At 33.2% G+C, this 23,842-nt stretch overlaps 3 protein-coding genes across 7 annotated transcripts in view; 2 read left to right on the top strand and 1 right to left on the bottom strand.

Moving 5' to 3' along the window:
• Window positions 1–1,654: 1,654 nt before the first annotated feature.
• Window positions 1,655–5,366, top strand: LOC111641745 (zinc finger protein 410-like). Of its 2 annotated transcripts, none has more exons than XM_023387959.1 (7): window positions 1,655–1,841; window positions 2,327–2,579; window positions 2,665–2,824; window positions 2,888–3,069; window positions 3,143–3,232; window positions 4,853–5,062; window positions 5,135–5,366. In XM_023387959.1, exons 2-7 carry the CDS (start codon window positions 2,372–2,374, stop codon window positions 5,281–5,283), a joined length of 999 nt encoding a protein of 332 aa, XP_023243727.1. In that variant the 5' UTR covers window positions 1,655–1,841; window positions 2,327–2,371; the 3' UTR covers window positions 5,284–5,366. The 2 variants fall into 2 exon arrangements, with proteins under 2 accessions (XP_023243727.1, XP_023243734.1); XM_023387966.1 differs by lacking the exon at window positions 1,655–1,841 and adding an exon at window positions 1,913–2,120.
• Window positions 5,367–6,062: 696 nt separating this feature from the next.
• Window positions 6,063–13,322, bottom strand: LOC111642150 (protein FAM161B-like). 2 transcript variants are annotated; one of them, XM_023388440.1, is made up of 5 exons: window positions 13,239–13,322; window positions 11,322–12,931; window positions 11,089–11,256; window positions 7,558–7,657; window positions 6,063–6,948 (listed from the first exon to the last, which is right to left on the bottom strand). In XM_023388440.1, exons 2-5 carry the CDS (start codon window positions 12,908–12,910, stop codon window positions 6,673–6,675), a joined length of 2,133 nt encoding a protein of 710 aa, XP_023244208.1. In that variant the 5' UTR covers window positions 12,911–12,931; window positions 13,239–13,322; the 3' UTR covers window positions 6,063–6,672. The 2 variants fall into 2 exon arrangements, with proteins under 2 accessions (XP_023244208.1, XP_023244198.1); XM_023388430.1 differs by lacking the exon at window positions 13,239–13,322 and having other exon boundaries at window positions 11,322–13,175.
• A 201-nt stretch (window positions 13,323–13,523) lies between these two features.
• Window positions 13,524–23,842, top strand: part of LOC111642124 (ubiquinone biosynthesis monooxygenase COQ6, mitochondrial-like) — a 38,955-nt gene continuing 28,636 nt past the window's right edge. For 2 of the 3 annotated variants that reach the window (XM_023388414.1, XM_023388409.1), the window contains exons 1-5: window positions 13,524–13,724; window positions 14,657–14,840; window positions 14,911–15,045; window positions 23,411–23,469; window positions 23,553–23,810. In XM_023388414.1, coding sequence (XP_023244182.1) covers window positions 13,722–13,724; window positions 14,657–14,840; window positions 14,911–15,045; window positions 23,411–23,469; window positions 23,553–23,810 — 639 coding nt within the window. In that variant the 5' untranslated portion in view covers window positions 13,524–13,721. Of the gene's footprint in view, window positions 13,725–14,592; window positions 14,841–14,910; window positions 15,046–23,410; window positions 23,470–23,552; window positions 23,811–23,842 lie in introns of those variants that run through there. The other variant, XM_023388419.1, reaches the window with a different exon arrangement.

The raw sequence follows: 23,842 nt of genomic DNA, 5'->3' as shown, positions 1-23,842 counted from the left end.
AAAAGAGGGGAGGGGAAGGGAGCGGGAAGTACGGACACACAAGTCACAACTATCGACGTAACAGACTGAAGAGGGGCGAAAGCCCGAAACGCGTTTCTGTAAGAAGTAAATGTAGGTGATGGAATTATTTGCCAAGTGTCTATAAATGCACCAAGTCGTGACATAGAATCAGAAGAAACAAGAAAAAGAAGACACGGTTTCGACAAATAACTAAAACAATATCATACAATTACTATGGTTGTTGAAATACTGAATATAAATGGGGTTTGCTTGCAAAATCTGCACGGGCAAAGACGCGGGTAACAGCTAGTAAATACATAATGTAAGCATTAATCGTAGTTATTGCCACCAGGTCTGCAATGGTGACAGCAGGGTGGTGAAGAATGGGTCAACATACCCGGAATGGACCATACATGTAAATTGTCTAGGATTTATCGACCTATCCGGGTTCATTCCCGAATCAGCCACTGCAGTAGGCCAACACCTTAACCACTTCAGACATCTGGCTGTCTCATCATGTTCCCAAGATTGTAGGTTTTCTTTAACTCGTCACTTTTTGAAATTTGCATTTTTTTTAGCATTGTGTTCAAAATTTGTTGTAAGATTGCCCATTCTCTGATCTAGGAGGTAGTCTCCTGCAATTGGTGTCAGAGAAGGAACATGTTTCAATTGACTATCACTCGAGATTATCTCTAGATATTTAAAGAATAGCAAGTGAGTTGGAGTCAACAAGGATCTGTTGCCCATCCTAAATGTTCAATTTGACACTGCCTAAAAGTATATCCTATTTATACCAGAGAATACTTATAAGATTATCATATCCAGAAATGATAATCCTCATAGGAATTTCCGGATGGCCGAGTGGTCAAAATGGCAATCTACCTTTCTGGGGGACACGGGATCGATTCCAGGCAGGTCGAAAAATACCCAGGAATTTTTCGGGACGGTGGGCCGTCTGGATACATCAGGCTCTGTCCCTCACCACCCGGCCGCCTCATTGTGGGCCTGGCCGAACCCATAATGGCTAAAAGAGGCCCTCGTAATTCCCACAAGGCGGAAAGAATTAAAATATATATATAATCCCATAGGTATGACTCGCTCCGCGTATGAAGAGAGATCATCCGAAGCATCCTTCGGATGATCTCTCAATCTGAAAACGGAAAAACTATAGTCAACTATATGTCAGCAATAACTTTGTAAAGTTATTGCTAGATAATTGGTGCCAAGTAGAAAATTTATATTACAAGACAAGGTCATAATTGGAATTTAGGATAAACGCCAAGTAAAAATTGCGAAGCACTATTTTTACTTGGCGGTTCGCCGTACCACTCGAGCTATAATAATTTATTTTACGTAAATAAGTATTTTATTTAATAATAAATAATAATAAATTGCGGGTTTAATATTTAAAAACAAAAATATTAATTTCCAAAAATTATGTGGCAACACTAAAGCTTCCGTTCGTTACTCTCAATCTCAATGAATGAAGAAAGAAGAAAAAATAAGTGCTTACTCTTAATTAAAAAACGAGTAATGTAAAATAAAAATTTAAATTTGCCTATTATATTTAATGACTGTAAATAAAAAATAATAGACAAGTACTCGAGTAGAATTTTATAAAAAATAATTCATACATTTAGACAGATTCGAATCTTTAACGCTAGAGGGCTATTTGTTTATAGCACTGAGATTATCAGAATATTCCTTGCCGGAAGTCTTCGTTAATGACGAAACTATGTTATTTTTGAGGAACGAAATTTTAATTTTTTCGTTTCTGTGGCCATTCTAGAACTTTTAAAGGCAAATCGAGAACGTTAAATGACAATTTTTCATCTCAAGCGGTAAGTTTTCCATCTCATCCTCCTGTGCTTTGTTTCCTCTTCTCCATGTTCTGAGTGAGAATAAGAGGAAGCAATCATCCTCCTCCTCCTCCTCCTCCTCTTCGCTTCTTCCTCTGTACACAAATCTTCATTATTCAGTAGAGATCCACCCTCCTAAGAAGAAAATTCTTTTACTCATGGTAAAATTCCAATTCTGAATGAGGGGTTTGGCCTTCCTGAATTTTAGACCCCTAAGCGACAAAATAATCAAAGGAACCATATCCATGATTGTCACCCCCGGTAAGATATTTGCCTCCAAAATTTTCATTAAATGCTTGATAGGCTTAATGGAATGTGCGGCACGACTTCGAAGGTCTGGCGGCCTCGTTCGGTGCCGCACTCGTACCCAATACTACTAATGCGCCGGTAATTCAAAAATACCACCAAGTAAATGGCAATTAATGCTATATTAAATTGTATCGAATGTCATTTTTGTGTTTTTATAGAAACGTAACGAAGATTGCTAACCGATGATTTGAAATAATGTCACTATGGAATCTATCGATACCGTCGACATAAGTCCGGACTTGGAATTAGACGATTCGCTGATCGATGTAGCCACAAAAAGATTTTCGGGAGCCTTGAAAGAACTGCACACCGTCGCCTGTCAAAATTTAATTACTTCGACTCGGGAATGTATTGCCAGACAGTTATCTAATTACTGCGAAGATAGAATCCTTAAAGAAAAACAAGGGAACGGTACGTTAATTTTAAAAAATCAAAAGAATTAAATAAAAAAGATTTATATTTTCTTCTGACCGAATAATTTTATCTACAAATTTAGATGATACTTGCGAGAATGACGATGCAGAAGAATATTCGGACAGTCTTTCTGTCGGTTCTGACACAAAGAAGAGATGCCAGTCGCTAGTTTGCAAACACGAAGGATGCGGGAGAAAGTTTACTTGGCCGGCGCACTATAAATATCACCAGCTCACGCACACGTAAGAAAATAATGCTTAAGAATGTCACAAAATGAACTTTTAAAAAACATTGTGTAATTTCAGGGACGAGCGCCCATACAAGTGCATCGTAGACGGATGCAACAGGGATTTCTTCACGGCTCAGCGTCTAGCGGTTCACATGAGGATCCACACTGGCGAGCGTCCCTTTGTGTGTCGGGAGGAGGGATGCGGAAAGAGTTTTACCACTGCCGGAAATCTTCGCAATCACAATAGGATTCACTCGGGTTTGTAAAAAGTTAAATGGTTTTACTTACTTATCTTCTTTGTTATATTTAAAACTGTTTATAATATTTATAGGCGAAAAGCCATTCGTGTGTCTGGAAATCGGTTGCAATAAAAAATTTGCAGAAGCTTCTAGTCTCAAGAAACACAAATTTGTTCATTCTGGTAAGTTTTAAATCAAATGATGGATAGAACTAATGTACTAAGAGCAAATGTAAATTAATATATAAAATTTGATGTTGGACACATAAAGGTGGCTCCACGCATTCAGTATTTGCTGATTGCCAAATAATTGTGTTCTGTCACATATGTACGCATGTGATTATTTACCAAGCATCAGTTTGTCATGGGAATTATGAATATTTGTCCGAGATTTGTTCTCTTGATTTGGCATAATATAAAACAAGGAATGGGAAACTGAATACCGAATATTGAGTGAAATCACGAGTAAATCATCCACACAACTTGGTATCATCCAAATATTTGCTTGACATTCAGCAAACACCAAATTTGTGGAGCCACCTTAACAAAAATGGTATAGGTTACAGAATTATTGGCAATGTACTCCACCATCTTTTCTAATTTGTCTACAATATGTGTTTGTGAAATTAGCAAAGCATTTTATAGCTTATCGTGCAAGGCAAGATGCAATATTTAATGAGACCGCAACAAAATTTCGCATTAACATTAACAAGTATTAATGACATCTGCTTGATCATTTTCCAAAAACAATTTGTGATGATTAAGCACCATATGGAAATAGTAATTTTTATATAATTTTGTTCAAATCGTTTGGTCAGACAGAAAAAAGGTAGTAGCACTTTCTGGTCTCTAACATATATCGTTAGTTTTAATAATTTATATTTATCTCTAAAGCCGTGGTCACACCATGCAATTTCCAGCCGCACAGGCAACTGCAATTGTGACGGCTGTTCCCATTAACTAGTAAACCCCCTTTGAAAACTGGTGCGCTTGCAACTGCATACAGAAACAAAAAGTTTCTTCTATTCACGCCGATTGCAAACGCCTTTGTGCCACATCATACGGTGACAACATTGAAAATAGTTCATCATTATGGTGGATAGTTAGAGGATTAATACTTTTACAGAATCGAGCTTATTCAGGCTTCACGAATATCTGTGGGATTTAAAATCTTTGATAAAACGAAGAATTTTATTTTTGTGTATTCTCACCAGTTCTATCAAAATAATCACCTTTTTTCTTTTATTCATTCCAGAAAAGGAACTACTTGCCATTTTAATAAGAAAAGTGGCTAAAATTCCATAAATACTCTGAAGTAAAGCATAAAATGTCAGTAAACTCACGATAGTAGTCAAAAACAAGCTACTGTAATTTTATTGGTTTATTATAGGGCCACGTGTTTCCGAGTTGCAACGTCAGCGAACAATGTGTGACCACGAGAAGACACGCGTGACTCGTGCTTGTTGCAGTTGCGGTCACCTGCGCAGCTGGAAATTGCATAGTGTGACCACGGCTTAATAATGTTTTATATGATGATGGCATAACAAATTTTAGCTCTTAATAGTTATTTAAATGCTCATCATACATACTTTGGCAGACTGTTTCACATGAATATAAACAATCTATAGATATAATTTATTCGTATATTTGATAATTAAAATCATATTTACGGAGAACTTTATTTAATCATTTTCGGTAGCCAACTATTGATGGACGTATAAATTTCTTTCTTGGTTATTCTGAACATTTAAAAAATTCATTTAAATACCATTATTTAATCCTTTTCAATTAAATACTTTGCAGGAAAGAAACCGTTCATTTGCGATATCTGTGGTAAAACGTTTTCTCAGAGTGGCAGCAGGAACGTGCACAGGCGACGTCACCAGAATAGTCTGGCACCGGTAGATGGGATAGACGAACATTCAAAGTGTAATAACGAAATCGAATTTGCAGATGCTACTCTTTCACAGAATCTGTTCGAATTGAACGAACACGACAAAATTGTTACGAATCGTACGTCTGATTTGATATCTTAAGCGGTGTAATCGGCGTCGATATTTCTAATATTCTTTATTTATATTTCAGACATTTTCAATACTGAAGATGCGAGTTCAAATAACATGTTAGGTCCGGCCGAAGAAATTTTATTATTTTCAGGTAACCGAGAGATTGTCACGATTACAAACTGTCACCAGTCTAGGGAAGATGATTTCGTTCAGTCATCGGAAATGTAAGATTTTGTTTGAACGAATTTAATTTGTACATTAAGTATTTGTGTAATTTGTAAAAATGATCATTAAAAATTTTTTATAAAATACTCCAAACGTGCATCAAGTTTATCTTAAACACAATTTGTAGTGATGTAATGATTTCTGAAGGTAAAAATACCTTCGTGAATCATTACATTATGATTTACTTTCATCTAGAATTATGGCAAAATCTTATATTATAGACTACATCTGATAAAACAAAAACTTTTCCGGGTGTCATTTGAAGTGCTATATCGTCAGCTTGAATTCAAAACATATTTCTCAAGAATAATATATTTTTTGAACACTATCAATATGTACATTATTGTTTAACACTAAATCATCCTATGCTGTTTGTGCAGACCTCTATGTAATTTCTGTCTTTTTGGTAAAATAAAAAGTGGCTAATAATGTAAACCCAGGGGTCAGTAATGTGTACATGTATCGGATGCACCCTATAGAACCGTAGTCATGTAAGTGCAAATATATATACTTGTAATTTTACTTAATTTGATTTTGTGTTATGTTATATATATAGTTTTAATTTTCATTTTTTAGTTATTACATGAGTGTATAATCTTTATTTTGTAAAAATATACTTATTTCAAAATCTAATTATTTTGTTTGTTTATTAGAATATTGCGATTTTTTTTCAAAAATTAAACTATGTGATGGTTTTTAAAATTTTTACTGTGCCCTTAACCAAAAAAAGTTGCCGACATCCGATGGAAGCAAATTTCTTATTGGCAAGAAGTAAAATTTGAATTTTACAAGATCACAAGACTAAGTAGGCAAAGTCCATCTCTGATTTTGCTAATGAAAAAGTTGACATTCTGCACCACCATAAAGGTTATTGGAAAAATAGTGTAGTCAGTTGCCTTTCCTCTATTGCATCCTTTACAGTTTCTCATTTATTTAGAACAATCCATTAGGAGCTGCTCCAAGTAACAAATAAGGAACAATTAGTTCAACCGGAGAATGGGCAAAATCAGACAACTACTTGTCTTTGACAGAAGAGAATTGTCAATTTGTTTCCGGAGGGAAATTTCATTGGACAAAGATAAGGACAGATTTGCCTTTTGTTACAGATAATCATCGGGTTTGTTTATGTCGTAAGGTATTGCTTGGATTTATGAAGATGCAAATTCATTTAATTGATAAAAACTAATAATAGACAAATGATAAAAATTAACTCTACTACACTTTATTATATTTTTCCTTAAATAACAATAAGTTATAACATTACTTCTAAAACAAAATGACTGTAATTAAAATCTTTTAATATTACTATTGATTTTCATAATTTATATGTTGCTCTATTTTTTGTACAAATTTATTTAAAAAAAGTAAACGATTGTGGGGAAAATAGCAATTTTAATCTTCATTATTTATGACCGATTCTTTAGAAGGAGATTCTCTGGACGTTAACGACGCTCGTGAGTTTTGATCATCGCTCTCCTCCAAAATGGCATTGGAACAGGCGGACGTGTCGTCCTGGTCAGTGGCGTCCGCTGCAGATCCGTCTGGTTCCAAATCTGAGGTTTCCCAGTCTTTGTACTTTTCGTTTAGTTCGTTGATGAAGTTTTCGTCAATTCCCGCCCTCTGCAGAGCCAACTGGTAGCACTTTTCCAGTTGATTCTGCTTGGATATCTAAAAGAGAATTTCATTTACAAACATAAAATTGTACAGTAGAGTCTGCTTAATTGGGCCATTAGTTAACTGGGGCAACTGTTTATTTGGGCCAAAAGGGCACAGAATGGAAACAAACTGATATATTTAATGTAAATTGTGCCATGTATTTGAGATAGTGACAATTGTAATTGAATGGCAAACGGTAGATTGCATTGAAGATATGGCAATATTTAAGAAAGTGACTGAGCAGGATGTTAAAGAACATATTGCTGAAATGTGACAATATTTTGTGCAAGAAGGAAATGCTGGTCAGTATGTACTGTACTTAAATGGTTTTGATGGCGTGCCACAGCAGACTAGGATACTACAAGATAGATTGATGAAGGTGGTAATGCAACACTTTGGTGATTGAAAGATTATAATAAAAATAATCATTCTCTCTTTAATTAATTTATTTTTCAGTAAATACTTTTTATCATATATATTATTATACCCATTCATTAGACTATGGAGTGTTTTTTCTTCTTATTGAGTTAATGTCTGTGTAAATGGATCAAATGGTCTCATTCCCCGATGTGGCCCGATTAAGCAGAATCTATTGTATTTATAAAGAAAAATTAGACCTACTATCGTTTGCATCTCCACCAGTAACGGCCTGTCACGGACTCTCTCTTGCATCTTCTTTAATTCCATTTTATATTCGCACTGTCTCTGTAATGCTGATTTTCTAAGGAAGCATTTGAAAATTTAGAAAATTGAATTTTGATTGTAATTTATAAAATAACATTGTCAAAGTGACACTGCAAGCTATCCTTTGCTTCCACTGGTCAGTGTGCAGTTCATCAATTTTCAACTGGGTGTCACAGCAAACAAGGGTGCTGTGAAATAGATAGATGGAAGAAGGTTACGCAATGCTCGGGCAATCTGCCATGTATGACTACCACCCAAAACTTTCCCTATTTAGGCATTAGACGTGTGAAAACTCCATGCAGCCAGCTCGTCAGTCAAGTGTGAGCCAATGCCTGACTATCAATATTCAGTGGCTTTATCCATTTGGCTACTGGTGGACCCTGGTGCTGCAAAATATAGTGCCAAAATACTTCTTATGCATATTACTAAAAGTACCATACATAAAACACAAACTCTATGTCAGTAAAGAGGTAGGGATGGCGCAAGAAAAAAATGATCAAGTTGGGGGTGCCATTATCAGAAAAAAATCAAAAAAACCAGTGTAGTTGATGAATTGTGCCAATTAGTTTTTCTTCTGCTATATTCTTTTCCATAATTGGGTTAATCATTTGAGATTTTGAATAATTGTAATTTTTACTAATAATCAATTTTATTATTGTAAGTGCCAAACTAAAATTGTAACATTTTAATTTTATATTAGTTGTTTTTGTAGTCAGAAACTCTGGCGCAAAGATTATTTCTTTAACACTTCAAACCTTGCAACTTAATACAAGTGATTTTTTTCCAGTGATTGTAAACATTCTCCAAATAACCTCAAAACTATAGTCCATTCACTATAACTTCATGCATGCTTCCACAGGAAATAGGTCGCGAAAGCAGTACTCTTTCCTAACGATTGTCTCTGAGACTAAATTTATAATTAACAAATGCTAACATTTTAATTACAACACTGCTGCTGCTTCTATAAAGAGACAAATAATATGAAAAGATACATTTTGTAGAATACAATGATGAGGTAGTTGCTTTGCTTCTTTGTTTTGTATGTGAAGTTATAGTGAATGAACTATACCTTATTTATCTTGTCGTAATTAGTATCTTTATGAAGGACATACAAAAGTATTTTTGTGCCATAAGTGCAGTAGTATTGTGAATTTCTGTGTTTGTATGTATATCAATCACTGGATATTGCAGATAACAAAGGCATCTAAGTTTGGAGATGGAAATTTGGAACACAGCATAAGTTTCTACTCATGAATTGCATGGCAATTTTTTAGATCTGTAGTCAGAACAAATACAGTACCTACAAGTAAAATATAATATCTTATACATAAAAAATGAAATTATTGGATGTTCTATATTTCCATTTGCACAAAAAGAAATTATTGACTCTAAATTTGGCTTGCATTTGAAGAACTTCCTTAAATAAACTGATATTTTTGGATCAAAGAAGTTCTTAGAAATTTTGAAAGACAAAATATTCATCTACTAATACAGTCACCGCTATCTGAAATTGCCATCAGGTTGATGGTAAAGCAATAGAGAAATCAGCAATATAGTTTATGTAAATAGATATATTGATATCTGATAGAGTAGAGCAGTGGTGTCAAAGCTTTTTGATTGGAGGCCAATTGTGCATAAATCGTACATAGGTGAGCCACAGATATTTTGTATACTCTGTATATATAAAAAGTTTGGGTACCACTGGTTTAGAGAAAGAATTGTATGGAAGAATTTCTGTACAGATATTAGAAATGAAATGAAACTGAAGTGGAGAAGTGATGGAGTATTTAAGTAATTGGACACTACGATAGAGATTAAAATGATGTTACTAGTGTCTGTAGAAAAAAGACAGCAAGAGAATGTTTATATACCAGACCTGTAAAGAGCCCACAAGCTATGAATTAACAACAACCATTGTTTAATGTAATGGTTCTCAAAGTTATATGGTCTGCAGAAAACTTAAACCGAATTGCAGATATGCCCAATCATCTGTTTCTTATCCTGCAATGGTTCTGTACATGCTAAACAATTTTGTCTATTCAGTAACCTAATATAAGAGATACATGGTGTATAAAAATATTATTTCTTCTGGCCGGGCCCCGTAGAGTGGAATTTTAAAATATGAGAAGGTTAGTCTACATGCAATAGTGCTTACAAACCTGTTTGTTATGTTCACTCAATAAGATTAAAAAAATGGCATAAAGCAGCACTACTAACAGTAATCTGTGGACTGCTGCCAGTCTGAGCCATCCAGTACCAATCCTCGGAGAGATTTGAGAAAAGAAAGCGCATTAAATAATGCCATACTTTCAAAAGAACATACTATAATTTTGATAATTATGTCACTTATCTGAATAGGAATATATTATTATGCAGACATCCTGGTATTTGAACACAATACAATATGGCACTAGTCCTCACCACATTAGAAAACACAATGTTGATCTTACACAATAACTAGTTTGAAAAATACCAGTACTGTATAAAGAAGATAAAAGATATTATGTAGGTTGCAGAAACAAGAATATCAGAACACAGGAATGATCTGTTTAAAGAAGAAGATGTGGAGAGCACATACTCTCAGAGGTGCAAGAAGTTAGGGTAAAATACACACGAGAAAATAAGTAGACTCTATCACTAAACTTATTGAATTTTTTCACGAGAGGAGCAAGAGCATGTTGACAAATTTTACCCAAGACACATACAAAAGTATTTGTCACATAGAGACAAGTAAAATTCTTATCTAGATAAACTGAAGGAACAAGCTTGAGATCTATAGAACAAACATTTTATGATTCATATCCACCAGATACAAATCATAAAGTGAACCTCAATGATGCCATAGAGTTAGGGATAGAAAATAAGACAATGTTAAGTGAAATAAAAAGAGAAGCATTTTAAAGAAATATGAATGCAATAATTAAACACAATGTATATATGTGAAAAACTAATTTCATAATGACACAAAGCCCACTAATGGCCAAGAGGGTAAAATCACTGAATGCTAGTAATTGGTTGTGGGTTCGTGCTTGATCAATGGGTTAACTATGTGGAATTTTCTGAATTTTCTTCACATGTCTAACCCCTAAATAGGGGCCAATTTTCTATAGAAAGTCTTCCCAAATGTAACAACACAACACTTGGGCGGTGCCCAAGTGTTAGGTTGCCTTATTCCAGTGGGCCAAATGAATGGCTAGGAGTAGAGTGACGTATCTGATACAGATTACCCGTGAAAATTTCCTATTGTGTCCAGATTTGAATGTGGATCCCTAAGAATGGAGAGCAGATGTCTTTGCCCATCTATCCACTTTCTTTCTTGGAAATGTACAACTTACTTTCATAAATATTGGAGGTTGGTGTGTTCAAAATTTTAAATTTTGAATTTACGACTTCTTTGTATCAAGAAATCCGAGATAGGAACACGCTAGTTTGTAAGCAGAAATTTAAATGCAAAATTCAAATTCTTACCTGTTTGATCTGATTTTGTCTTCGATGTCTTTCTTTGTATCCGGGACCGTGTCTAACATCTTTAACTTCCAACCATACTCTTTAAAAAAATATTGTTCCTTTTGGAGTTTCTCTCTCAATTTTTGAAATTCATTTTCCATTTCATTTCTCTTAATTTCAATTTGTTTCCTAAAATTCAATTAATTTTCTATAATAATGTAAGAATGGAAAGATATGCAACACTTAACTTATACCTGATATAAAGATCTCTTAAGATAGTTGTTAGGGTTTTTTTTGGAAGTGGATAAGAAGTGGATGGATTTAATGGTTTAGGTGAAAAGCTTTTGAAATTTTTCTGGGGAGTGCAAGCCACGCAAGAAACAAATTTCCTGTCCTTTGTTTTTCTTACTTTTTCAGCAAATCTTTCTGCCGTCTTGAAATGAAAAGGTTGGCACACGGTTGTGGTTTTCTCTTTAAAGATATCGGAATACTTGATTTGTCTATCCGAAGTTTCGTCCACTTTAATCATTCCGAGATCAGAACAGGACTGCGACCTCCTGGTTATATTACAATTTCTCGTGGAAAATGGCAAGGACGATTGATCGAGCATTTTCAAGGCACGACGTTTGATTCTCGCACTTCTTTCTGCATTCTCCTCTTTCATTTTTTCACTTAATGTCTTATTATATACAAACTGAGGTACGGGATTCGCTTTAAAGCTAACTTTAGACGAGATGCCATCTAAAAAATTAGGGGTCGACTGCGATTCCTCTCTACACTTTTCGTACTCCGTTGCACTTAAATTAAACGGTTTAACCATGGCCTTCAGTTTTTGATTACGTTGCTCCTTTCTCTCTTTCCTCTTTGCTTCTCGTTTCTCGACAATTTCTTTATACGATGGTTTGTAAATATTCTCGGGAATAGGGTTTGCGTGGAACTTCGTCACCAGTTTCTCACTCACTTCCAATTTTTCTTTCTTCCTGGTCGGAGTGAGTTGAAAAGGTCTAGGAACTGTTACCGTTTCCCAACTTCCTTTCTTCTCACATTTAATTTTGGTTAAATCATCATCCTTCAAAGGAAATTCTTTGTTCTTTAATGTCTGTTTTATCCTTTTAGTTAGTTCTTTATCGTAATTATCTAACTTCTCTATCGACTTCTTAAGTTCGCAAAACTTAACAAAATCGTCGTCATTAACCTCTAAAGAATTAGAAAGATGGGCTTGATTCTTAAAGGTTTGATTTATCTTCTCTGTTAGTTCTTTATCAAATTTATCTAATCTTTCGAGGGACTTTTTTAACTCGTACAATCTCATTATATTGTCGTCTTCAGAACCGAGACGTCCGTTCGTTTCGTGGGCATCACAAAAGTCCGACCGTCCATCGCCGGTACGGTCCCGCCTCAAATTATCTAGCACAGTTTCAACGTAAGGGGGTTTAAATTTATCAGTTAGTCCATTTTTAGAGGAACTAACGTCCCGAAATTCATTCTGCAGCTTTTTAAGAAGACAAAGATCCTCGCAGTTTGATTTTAAATACTGTAAACTTGGACAATTTTGATTTTGGAGGTAAAATTCTTGATATTTTTGTTCAGAATGATGTTTCTTGTTGGTAATTTCCTCAATTTTGAAATTCATATTCTCTTCTAAAATATCATTGGATCCAAAAGTCTCTTTATATATATTCTTGATCTTTAATAAAGCAGATGTTTGTATTTTCCTGATTTCATTTTCTTTCAGTGAAGTTTCTTTCAATTTTGAAAGACATTCCTCTAACTCTGGACAAACAGAATTTAAATTTTCCTCACAACCAATCAATTGTTCGCTATTTACTTCGTCACAATTCATTCTTTATGTCTCGATTTCTGTCTTTTATAAACATAAATTATTAAACAGCTAAAAAAGAACGAAAATACTAAAAATGTTTGCTGACTTAACAACATGTTGGCTGCGTTTCCATGACAACGCTACCCTGTCACGTTTCAAACATAGATAAGAATTATCTTAGTTATTTTTGATTTTATATTATGTACTTCTTATAATTGTATATTAATAAATATTAACTGAAGATCATAACTGTTAAAAATTTTTTTTTTACAATAAATATGTTGAGTCCGTTTCCATGACAACGCTACCATTTTATTCTGAAATCAGAAATTAATTAATGTTAATTTACCAATTTTAATGCTAAATATTATATTTTTCTAATTAAAAATTAATAAATATTTATTGAAAATAAAAACTCTTTTAAAATATTGTTTTCTATTCCGTTTCTATAGCAACGTTCTCCATCATTTCAATTCCAAAAAATCCGTAGTTTAAACTAGTTTTTATATATTTGATATTAAAACTTACGAAACTGTGTGATAATTTTAATATTTTTAAAATGTATTAATTAAAATTAATATCGAGTTATCTAAGATCTATGACGTCATCCCAGTTTCAAGATGGCGGCCGCATCTGTTTCTACGTGGCAGTATGTTAAGAGGATTTAAATTTGTAAAATAATAACATTTTCATTTGCTAAATTGTAGGAAGACGCCGAGTCAAATGTCTGTGTCAATACTTAAATTTATTTCATACAGTAGTCTAATCATGTTTACTCCTTTTAATTTAACTACTTTAGTTAATAGGAGTAAATTAGTAAAGGATTAAAATTATGGTAATTATTTAATTTATTTGCACACAAATTTTTCTAACAATTGTTTCTTGCAGAAAACTCATTATATCTCCTGAATACAATTTATTGAGTTTTTTATATACATTGCAAAATGCAGTAATGATCGCACTACTGTAAACTAAGCACCGTAAGTTATTTCTCGGGCACTTGTTTTATTTTTTCAAACGCCCATCTTCGGACACAAAGATCTTTGCAAAAATAAGTGCCGGAGAAATAAGATAGGATGATTGTAATTCCTTAAAAGACATTGGGTCGATTTAAGTGAAGAACTATTAGCAAATGTCGATATCACTTTCATACATTTATTACAAACGTTAAATATTTACGCGCCTCCATCGAAGAAATTTTTATAGCGGAGGGCATTTGCGAATATTTGAAAATTACTCCCGGATGCCGGACGGAAGGCTAAAATGTGCGACGTGGTTGGAAAAAAGGGCGTTCGGTCATCCTAAAAATGTCGGGCACGATTTTTCCTCAAGCACAAACTGGAGATCCAACTCCCGCAACTTCCCGTGGGAATTGCGGGTTCGTGTACCGCTTTGGGCCAATTCTTTTTTTCAAGAAAATTTTAATTTAATTAAATTTATTATAATTAGTAAATCTATCACGAGATGGCAGCATAACCGCCTACATCTCGATGAATTACATTTCCATTATGGCCCGATAATTCGACTGTCCGTTTGGATTAAAATTTATTAATTGCCTGCCGATAGACGTATCGCCCCCTGACGAGAATAATAATAATAATAAATTTATTATATAAACGAATAATTTAAATTAATTGATATTAATCACTTTTATTTCGTATAATTTTAATATTTTTAAAGTTAGAAATTAAAATAACAAGATTATAAGATAATTTGACGACGACATTTAATGTGACATTTAAATCACGTGACATCTCGAAAACGAAGATGGCTGCCTCCATGCGTCTGAATACGAGAAGTTTGTCGAGATTGAAATTATATTTAAAACGTAATAAATTCTCCGGAATTTTAAGATTTTTGACTACGGAGTCTCGCGAAGATACGGAATCCGAATGGGACATGGTCATTTCGGGAGGAGGTTTAGTGGGATGTGCCATGGCCTGTTCCATAGGTTAGTAGGGAGGGATAATGGGTTGAAACACATGCAGAGATAAAATAAAATAATTAATTTTTTCTTTAAGGACACGAAAAAATGTTTTCGGAGAAGAAAACTCTGCTGTTAGAAAGCTCTCCGCCTCTTACATTTGCTTCACTCACCGAAAAATACAGCAATAGAGTCTTTGCACTGACTCCAGGAACTAGAAGTCTGTTTGAAAGTAAGTTTTTTGTATGAATTTAATCGAAATATGAGAAAATTATACGCGGTAGAATCCAAAAATTCGGGGACTTGTGTATAGTTTGTTGCCTCGAATAGTTTAAAACACCGACACTTGGCCATTTACAAAATAATCTCTATTGGATAATGATACGCTTTTGCCGGTACTTGTTCTGCTTCTGGAAGCGTTGCCGTGAGCCGTCTTTTACGACTATTCGTAACCCTTTCCGCCGTGTCGCTTTAACTCGTTAGATTACTCCAAACGATGACACCGTGGGTGTCGTTTTGTTGGTGGGAAGAGGATAAAATTGAGGGGATCGAGTCGGGCAAATAAGTGAGACGTGGAAGTACCATTTCTAGAGAGGCCGTGATTATGGACCGACGTGTGGTCGCATTGCTGTGGATATCCACTTTGGCAGATCTCGGGTCGTTTGTGGCAGACGACACTTCTCGTTTGCCATTTCATCCTTGAAAAAGAATACCAAGTGGGGTAAAAGTGTTATGAGCGGTTGCAAAAGATGGCTTATGGTGTGTTGCCGGGTCACCCAAAGAGATTATTTTGAAGATGGTTGTTTGACGAAATGATGTTTTAAATTGTTTGATATAATTACAGTAATACCCCGAACTTACGCAATAGGTGGGACCGAGCGATAACCACGTAAGTCAAATTTGCGTAAGTCGGGGTATAATTTCGCATATAAATACATACAAATAATTTTTAATTGGGGCCGGAGACTAAAGAAAATAATAATTTAGAAAAAAAATGTTTAATAAAATCTTAGATAATACATATGTATAACAAATTATATTATATAATTTTTCACATTTACTTGATTATCACACCATAATTTTAACATTGTTTCCATCTCAGCGATAATACCATGATGTTTACGAATGATGCTTGAATTTAAAGATTAAGCAATTTTCACAGCTTCGAGAACTTTTTCTTTACCTTTTATAATTATTCTGACCATCGATTCCGATAGATTAAACTCCTTTGCCAATTCACAAATTTTCATTTTTGTGTCAAAATCTTTAATAATGTTAACTTTACATTCCAAAGATAAAGTATTTCTTTTCTTGTTTGATGCAGAAGAATCAGTTCTACTTTGTTTAGATGACATAGTAGTGTCTCTTAAGTCTCCGTAGATATAAGAAACACAGAAATAAATAACACAAAATAAATTGTAGATATGTGTCGATTCCGTGCGACACGTCCGAACATGTAAGCCGAACAATTGTGTGGAGGGAGTGAGTAATCGAGAGTTGCGTGGCGCTCAAACAAAAGACAAATCGGCGAGATTTGAAAATCGTGTAAGTCTAGGTATTACTGTATATTAATTAAATTATCAACAATCATGAAGCAGCTAATAGTGAGGGCTTATCAGACCAATGATGGGCACAAATGCTCAGGAATCAAAGTGAAAACATTTAATAAACACAAAAATGACTACGTAAGTATGGAAATGGAAAAATCCAAAATGCATTTTGGACTATTTTATGATAGAAAATAGTCCCTCATCAGTTGGTATTAAATAAAGGATTTAGTATATTTAAAATTATACAAGGTAACGATAAACTTAAAACTATGCCTAAAGCTATGCAATATAAAGATGAAAACACCGCTATAACTGAAGCAGTAAGCATTATCAGTGTAGACAGATGTAATAAATCCTCATAACGTTGCAGAATGGCATGACGTACAGGGTGCTGATACAAAACAGTTACAAGTTAGCCAATTATTGATTTATGGTTATGAACTAAAGTTATATAGACAGATTATGTACATACCAAAAACAATAAGACAACAGAGTTGCAGGTGCATTACAATGAGGTGCTGGGAGTGATAGTAAGAGAGGTATGTAACCGTCCACATCGGTGCACAAGTGGTGACAACATATGATACAATTACAAGTTTACAACAGTTTTTAACAATATATAGTCATAACATCACAAAGATATTTAGTTTATAAAAGATATAATTGTGCCATCCTTTGTCAAATTTAAAACCTAGATTATCATTAATTTTATTAACATTATTAATTTTTAAAATCTTTATATGTTCAAAATATTTACATTTTGTTTCATTTCCATACTTATGTAGTCATTTTTGTGTTTGATTCCTGAGCATTTGTGCCCATCATTGGTCTGATAAGCCCTCACTATTATCTGCCTCACGATTGTTGATAATTAATATAATTATACCAAGGGCTAGAAGCAACTTTTGTAATAATTTCATTATTCTAGATAAATAACTATAAGCCAAATCCCCGAAATTTTGGACCCTACCTACCTTGTATTTCAATTATTATAAAAATATTGAATATGGAAAGGTTAACTCTGTAACAGAAAATGTGTGTTAAAACATAGTGTTGAACATAAATATTTATTCTGTTATAGTACAGTTTGAGTATTGAACAGTTGTTCCCAAAATATGGTTCCTGGACTGCCAATAGTCTGTGAGCATGCATCGGGTGGTCTAAGAATCTATTTGGTTATTTTTCCAAAATATGATTCTATGCCGTTTAGCCAGAGAAAAGAACATTTTTTGTGCATCGCGTATCTCTTGCATTGGAGACCAGATAGACAAATAATTTTGACATGTAATTTTTTGTCTAAGGTGATATTTACAGGATAAGAAGTGGATGGGATCTTAAGCTGTCTATAGTTTGTCTTTGACTGTTTAAATGCTCCATAAATTGATAACTTTGCAACAAAATATCTACTTGCAAATTACTCAACTGAATTTTTTTTTTCTGTTGTATATTAGAGAATATATAAATTTCCGAACTTAAGATGTTACTTGAAAGAAATAAAGTTATTGCAGAAATTTGGGGATGTTTTGTTGAGTCTCTGTCAAGAGATGATGGTAAAATTAGCAAATGCTTTTGAACTTGACAAATTAATTTCTTTTAAATATTTGGAAGAAGAAAACAAGTAAAATCATTGTATAATTAAGTGTATTTATCATGGTTGTATTTACTCACATCATCAAAGATTGTGTAATATTTGATGAACTAAAACAATGATAAATCTAATGTTAAAACTGGTTTATTATATTTTGTCAACAATGTCATCTACGTTAGTGGTTCCCTGCCATTCTTTGACTTGAAACTCACTCAAACTATCATGCAAATGCTATGGTACATTATTATAAATTTTCGTCTATAAACAAGCATTCACTATTATCAGGACTTGTTATACTGGCTTAACAGACAATACAGAGTTTCACAGAAAACAATTTTTATTTAATATTTAATATACCTGGTATATTAAATATTAAATAAAAGAAAAAATTTAGTAAGAAAAGGACATTGAGGCATTTTAATTAAACTATGATACATTGTTCTTAAATATCATGGGATTGACCAATAGATCAATAATAGAGTTAATGAAGTATAGTTTGTTATTTTTTTTATGGATTAAAATAACTTTTTTATTTTAATATTATAATTCTCACAGCACACCAGTTTAGAACTGCTGATATACATATTACAGTAGGATTTTGATTATTTTCGATAATGAGCATGTGGGTACTACCTCGGATAATCAAAAACTTGGACACTAACACAATGTTTGGAGCAAAGCAAAGGATAGAATACAAGAATAGTTATAAAATCATAATTCTGTGATAATTACAATTAAATTTATATACTGTTTTTCAGAGCATGACCCCCATTGTTTGTAATTAAAAATTACAATTTAAAAAACTTTGTTATACTTCCTTTTAGAAGTCAGTTTAAAATTTTGATAAACATTTTTGGTTATTGCCTATATCAATCTTTGGATCGAATGTAGAGCGAAGAATTTTGAAATTTCTTTGTTTGTGTTTGTATGGTAGTGTCCCTGTTATGAGTGATATAACTACATTTGTTTATTCTTGTTTTTAAGGCTCTTTACTTGTTATATTGTCCAAATTTAGGGATCTTTTAGTTTAACAAAGTTTTATAGCTGTAATTTTTGAGTATTTTTTAAATTTTTAGAGCTATTTTGAGTAAGTACAAACTGCTTGGCCAAGATTTGTGAAATGATTTTTTACATACTGGGTCAATACTGCTACTATTCTGTGTTTTCTACAAACTGTTCTGCACTCTTTTGTCTTAGTCAACTAAGTATTCTTCCAAATTGTCTGGAATAAAGCAAAACCTCAGTTAAATTGGTCTGGGTTAATCAAGACACTATTAAAATTTCTATCAAAAATAATAATAATAATAATAGTTTAATGATATCTCTCACAATATTTGAAAGAAATTAATTTTAATGCTGTATGAAGGTTAATAGATCCTATGTGAAGTATCCTATGCATCATTCCGTGAAATGTGAGGAAAGAAATGATTAAACACCATAATTTGGTAATGACAAATGTCTAGTCTCAATTTGTTGCATTGTGTTGTTGCATAGCTTGTCTTCCTTATTCTATAAAGATGGAAAGTGAGTATTTATATAGAGTATCCCGCAAAGGAAAAACAATCAGTTTGGTGAAGTGTTATGAAATCTTACAAGTGCTCAAGTGATGTATTTACAAAGTAAGCCAGAAAGAATAGTGTTTTCATGTGGCAATAATGTAAGACCATGTTGTAGTAAGGAAACAGCAAAAACACTTGAGAACCCAAAGTTATTCTATATTGTCCTTGCAATCCAAATCTGACACCATTAGACTTTCCGATCATCCTCAAAAGTAGAGGTGCGAAAAGGTCGGCACGTTTTGTCGGATGCCGAAGTTCGAGTACAGAATGGATCAAGGAAAACCCAGAAAGTTTTTCATGCACGGAACACAAAAATGGATTGGACTGTTAGAAAAACATGTCACCATAAATAGTGATAATATTGAAAAATGAATATGCATGATTAAAATAAATGATTTTTAAAACTGGTTCCGTATCCTCCTGGGCTAACGGAGATTTTATTTATTAGTGCTCGTATTTTGCATGCAAATAAGCTACAGAGAGTTCTTCCAATCTCGCTGTGTCCTTTTGTTTTAATTCAACACAAATAATCAATATATTTCAAGTTTAATGAAATTTGTGTGTGATTTATTTTTATATCACATAAATAGTTGTACATTTTTGATGCCTGCATTCAAGAAATATATTTTATTAAATGTATCAACAACTTAGTTTTTTCAATTTTTGAAAATATTTATACAGAAGAACTAAATTATTTAGGAATTATTGCATGACAAATTGAAAAAAACCTCAGTAGAATTTTCTAACAGTCTGCTGGATTTTTATCATGCTTTATTAAGATTAATTAGTAACAGTTTGGTTAGAGGTAGGTGGTTGAGCTGCCATTTTGTGATAATTTTTAATTTCAATTTAGAATTCTCTGGAAGAAAAGAACGGCTCGGAGCAGAACTCAAATCCATGACTCTTGCTTGTCATGCAGAAGGATTGCCAGTTATGCTTTCAGGACCTGCATCTGATTTTTTCTTCTAAAACTGTTAATTAGTTGTTTAATTTAGGTATAACTGTATTCGTCAGTCATGGCACTGACTTTTCTTCATATTAATTATAAGTAGAGATTTATTTTGTGTGTGGTTTTGATGCTTGTAGATCTGAGATTCTTTCATTTATTTTTAGCATATTATTTTCAGTTTAATGACTTTGTTAAGCTATTATAAAATACTGGATGATTATAATTAAAGTACTCCCTATTTGATGCTGTCTGAAAAGATATTTAGCAGTCCACGTGCAACCAAATTGGATATGGTGACATTTTTGGATGTGCAGAAGACATTTCCATAAAAACAAGTTAGTACCAAAAATTGCTGCTTTGGCACTTTTGGTGCCACAAGAAACAATAAAGCAGTATCATTTGCATAAGTACAGTATATGTGTTGTGGTTGTACTGTCGAATGACATTTTTATTGGCTGTGTTGACTGTCACCTTACTGGAATGCCCATTTTTTGTGAAGCTGTTTTTTATGAAAACAATAGCAATACTGTGGGCACAATTTGAAAATTGTGTTATTGTAAGAATTTATGCCGAGGATTGTCGACCCCTCAAAGTGTTGAGAGAATGATTGCTCGATTTGAGGAAACTGGTCGTTTGCAAGTTTGACCCCATTGAGGGTGCAACTTCACGAGTTGTTAAAGACGTACCGTGGCTGTTGTTGAACAGTCAAGTTAGTAATGTTGCAGGCTTTGGTAGTGTCGTGGTAGTTGAGTTTACCTTATGGCACGTTGTGGAAAGATACAAAGAAAGGTGATGCATTGTTATTCATTTAAGATTGGTTGCAACTGACGGTTGCTTTCCGCCAATGGGGAAACTCGACCAAGTTTTGCATTGACCATCTTTTCCTGAATGGAAATGGATGTGTTGTGTTTGCAAAAGATCCTGAAGAGCTGCAAGACACATTTTTACCTCAATGGAATACTGGACATCTTTAACTGTCACATTTGGGCCATAGAAAACTCTCGTGTTCTCTAGCAAATTTCACTGCACTTGCGTAAAATTACTGTTTGGTGTAGATTACAGTCACAATTATCCCCGGTCTTTGTATAAGATGAGTGTCTTGTATGAATAAAATGTTGCATGCAGTGCCAAAAGTGCTATAGTAATGAGTTCGGTACTAATTTTTTTACTGAACTGTCTTTGGCATATCCCGAAATGTCAGCAGGCCACATTTGATTGCATTTTGACTGCTAAATATCTCTTTAAACAGCACTGAATAGGAAATGCTTTAATTACAATTACCCAGATGCATTTTTCTCAAAATGCAACCGAAGTTTGTTTAATCATTATTGATGGTCTCACAGTTCCTTACATAAGACAATGAATATTATAAATCAAACACCAATTCCTGTGTATTCTTAAGAGAACAGTTTTTGTGAATTAATTTGGTAACACTATATGAGCCGTTGATTTTGAAAGTAGGGAAAGTGAACTTTGTGAGAAAAAAAATTATTAAAGCTAATTCTTATTAGAAATTAACATAAAATTTGTTTTTAATCAAATCACAATAAATATCTTTTAATATCAGTATAAAATTATTACTAGTAATTTATACCATCAACAATATTTATTGCGAGTTGATTTTGAAAGTGAGACAAGTCCACTCTAAATAACAACAGTGCGGGAGTGCAGCTCTTTGTCACTCAAAATTATTAGAAATTAATACAAAAATGTCACAAGCATAATGCATTTTCAATACATGAAATGAAACGTTAAGACTTCTATTCAACCAAAGTTCTGGAGAAAAGAAAAGAACAAAAAAATACTGGGATGGAGAAACTGTCAATTGGTTGAATATTTTCTGGATAAGATTTTCAAGAAATACACTGTATAAATTGTTTTATAAAACATTTTATATTGGATGGAAAATGATTTGCAATTTAAAACGTTTGCTTTATCACCTAAATGGGCTAGAACAAGTAGTTTCAGAAAAATAGTATTATCATCTTTAAGTGCAAAAACTAGGCATATTACTAAAGAAAAATATAAAGACACGATGGATTTATTATCTTATGTACTTACTACCCATTCAACACGAATACTTTAAAAATCTGCACCATTCAAACTAAGAAATATAATTACGTTCATGCAACTTATTACCGAAAATTTTTTATTTTCTCCGCTTTTTCCTATAAAATTAAATTTATTTTTTGTTTTATTGTAGCTTTTCGAAAAAAGTATGAAATGTTGAAATTAAGTAAATAAACGAAATATTCAATTTTTTATTATAATTACATTCCATTCAAAGAAAACCAACATTTTCAACAAATCATTGCTTTTGAAAGTGAGACAAGTCCATTGTTGCATACTAAAACCATGATTTTTTTCTTCTAACACGGATAGCCATTATTGCATATTAAATTTACACGAAATAAGACCACAAAAAATATAAAATAAATCTATTACTGCTTACAAATATTTTTAAACCCATTCAAACGCAACCCATTAAATATCTAGCAATAACATAAAATGGACTTGCCCCACTTTCAAAATCAATGGCTGATATAATACATAGTACCATACATTGTCAACACATCATCATGTTTATTACTGTATTATTAGTTAAATTACATAATCATCTATATATTAGAGTCCATTATTGTACATACATTGTATGATGGCACTCATACAATGTACGTACAGAATAAATGTACAACCGAAATCAAAGACCAAATGCGTACTAAAGAAATACAGAAACATTTACAAATGATAAAAATAAATGTTTTCTTCTATTTATGAGATCAATAATTCAAATACAAAATCAACGTACCAAAAACCTGTTTCTGGTGTGCTTCAAGGTAGCGATACCTAGAAGCACACTGGAAACAGGTTTTTGGTACGTTGATTTTGTATTTACTTTAACCCGGTGTAGTAAATTGCTGATTCAATAATTAAAAAATATTATCTTTAAGGATTTAATGCTTGGGAAATCATCAAAAATTTAAGATACAAAGAAGTCAAGAGATTGCAGGTATTCGTTTTTAATTAATTTGGTTAATAAATATCATTACTAAAATATGTAAAATATCTCGTGTTTGTTTAAAACGTGCGTAGGTTTGGGAAAATTGTTCGGATGCTGCTATTGCATTCCAACACCCGGAATTTCGGTTGGACGTCGCTTACGTCGTGGAAAATGACGTCATTCTTCGGGCCCTCCACGAGAAAATGAAAGATGCCAAAAACTCGCTAACGGTTTTCAACAACACGAAAGTGACGAAGATCGAATCGCCCAGAGTGGGTGCCACGAACTGGGAGGAAGACTGGGTGAAGTTGGAACTGGAAGACGGAAGAAAAATAAAGACAAAGTTGCTAGTGAGTCAACAGTTAAAAATTAAGAAATAAAT

Source organism: Centruroides sculpturatus, unplaced genomic scaffold, assembly GCF_000671375.1.
Source record: "Centruroides sculpturatus isolate CEXI.00-Female unplaced genomic scaffold, Cexi_2.0 scaffold130, whole genome shotgun sequence".
Lineage (NCBI taxonomy): Eukaryota > Metazoa > Arthropoda > Arachnida > Scorpiones > Buthidae > Centruroides > Centruroides sculpturatus.
Note: the sequence above shows the minus strand (reverse complement) of the source record. Positions and strands in the feature narration are given on the sequence as shown.

Coding starts and splice junctions, on each gene's coding strand:
- LOC111641745 (XM_023387959.1), top strand. CDS start 2,372: ATGGAATCTATCGATACCGTCGACATAAGTCCGGACTTGGAATTAGAC. Junction 2,580..2,664: donor TAAAGAAAAACAAGGGAACG/GTACGTTAATTT, acceptor CTACAAATTTAG/ATGATACTTGCGAGAATGAC. Junction 3,070..3,142: donor TCACAATAGGATTCACTCGG/GTTTGTAAAAAG, acceptor TAATATTTATAG/GCGAAAAGCCATTCGTGTGT.
- LOC111642150 (XM_023388440.1), bottom strand. CDS start 12,910: ATGAATTGTGACGAAGTAAATAGCGAACAATTGATTGGTTGTGAGGAA. Junction 7,658..11,088: donor GACAAAATCAGATCAAACAG/GTAAGAATTTGA, acceptor ATGCTTCCTTAG/AAAATCAGCATTACAGAGAC. Junction 6,949..7,557: donor TGGTGGAGATGCAAACGATA/GTAGGTCTAATT, acceptor ATTCTCTTTTAG/ATATCCAAGCAGAATCAACT.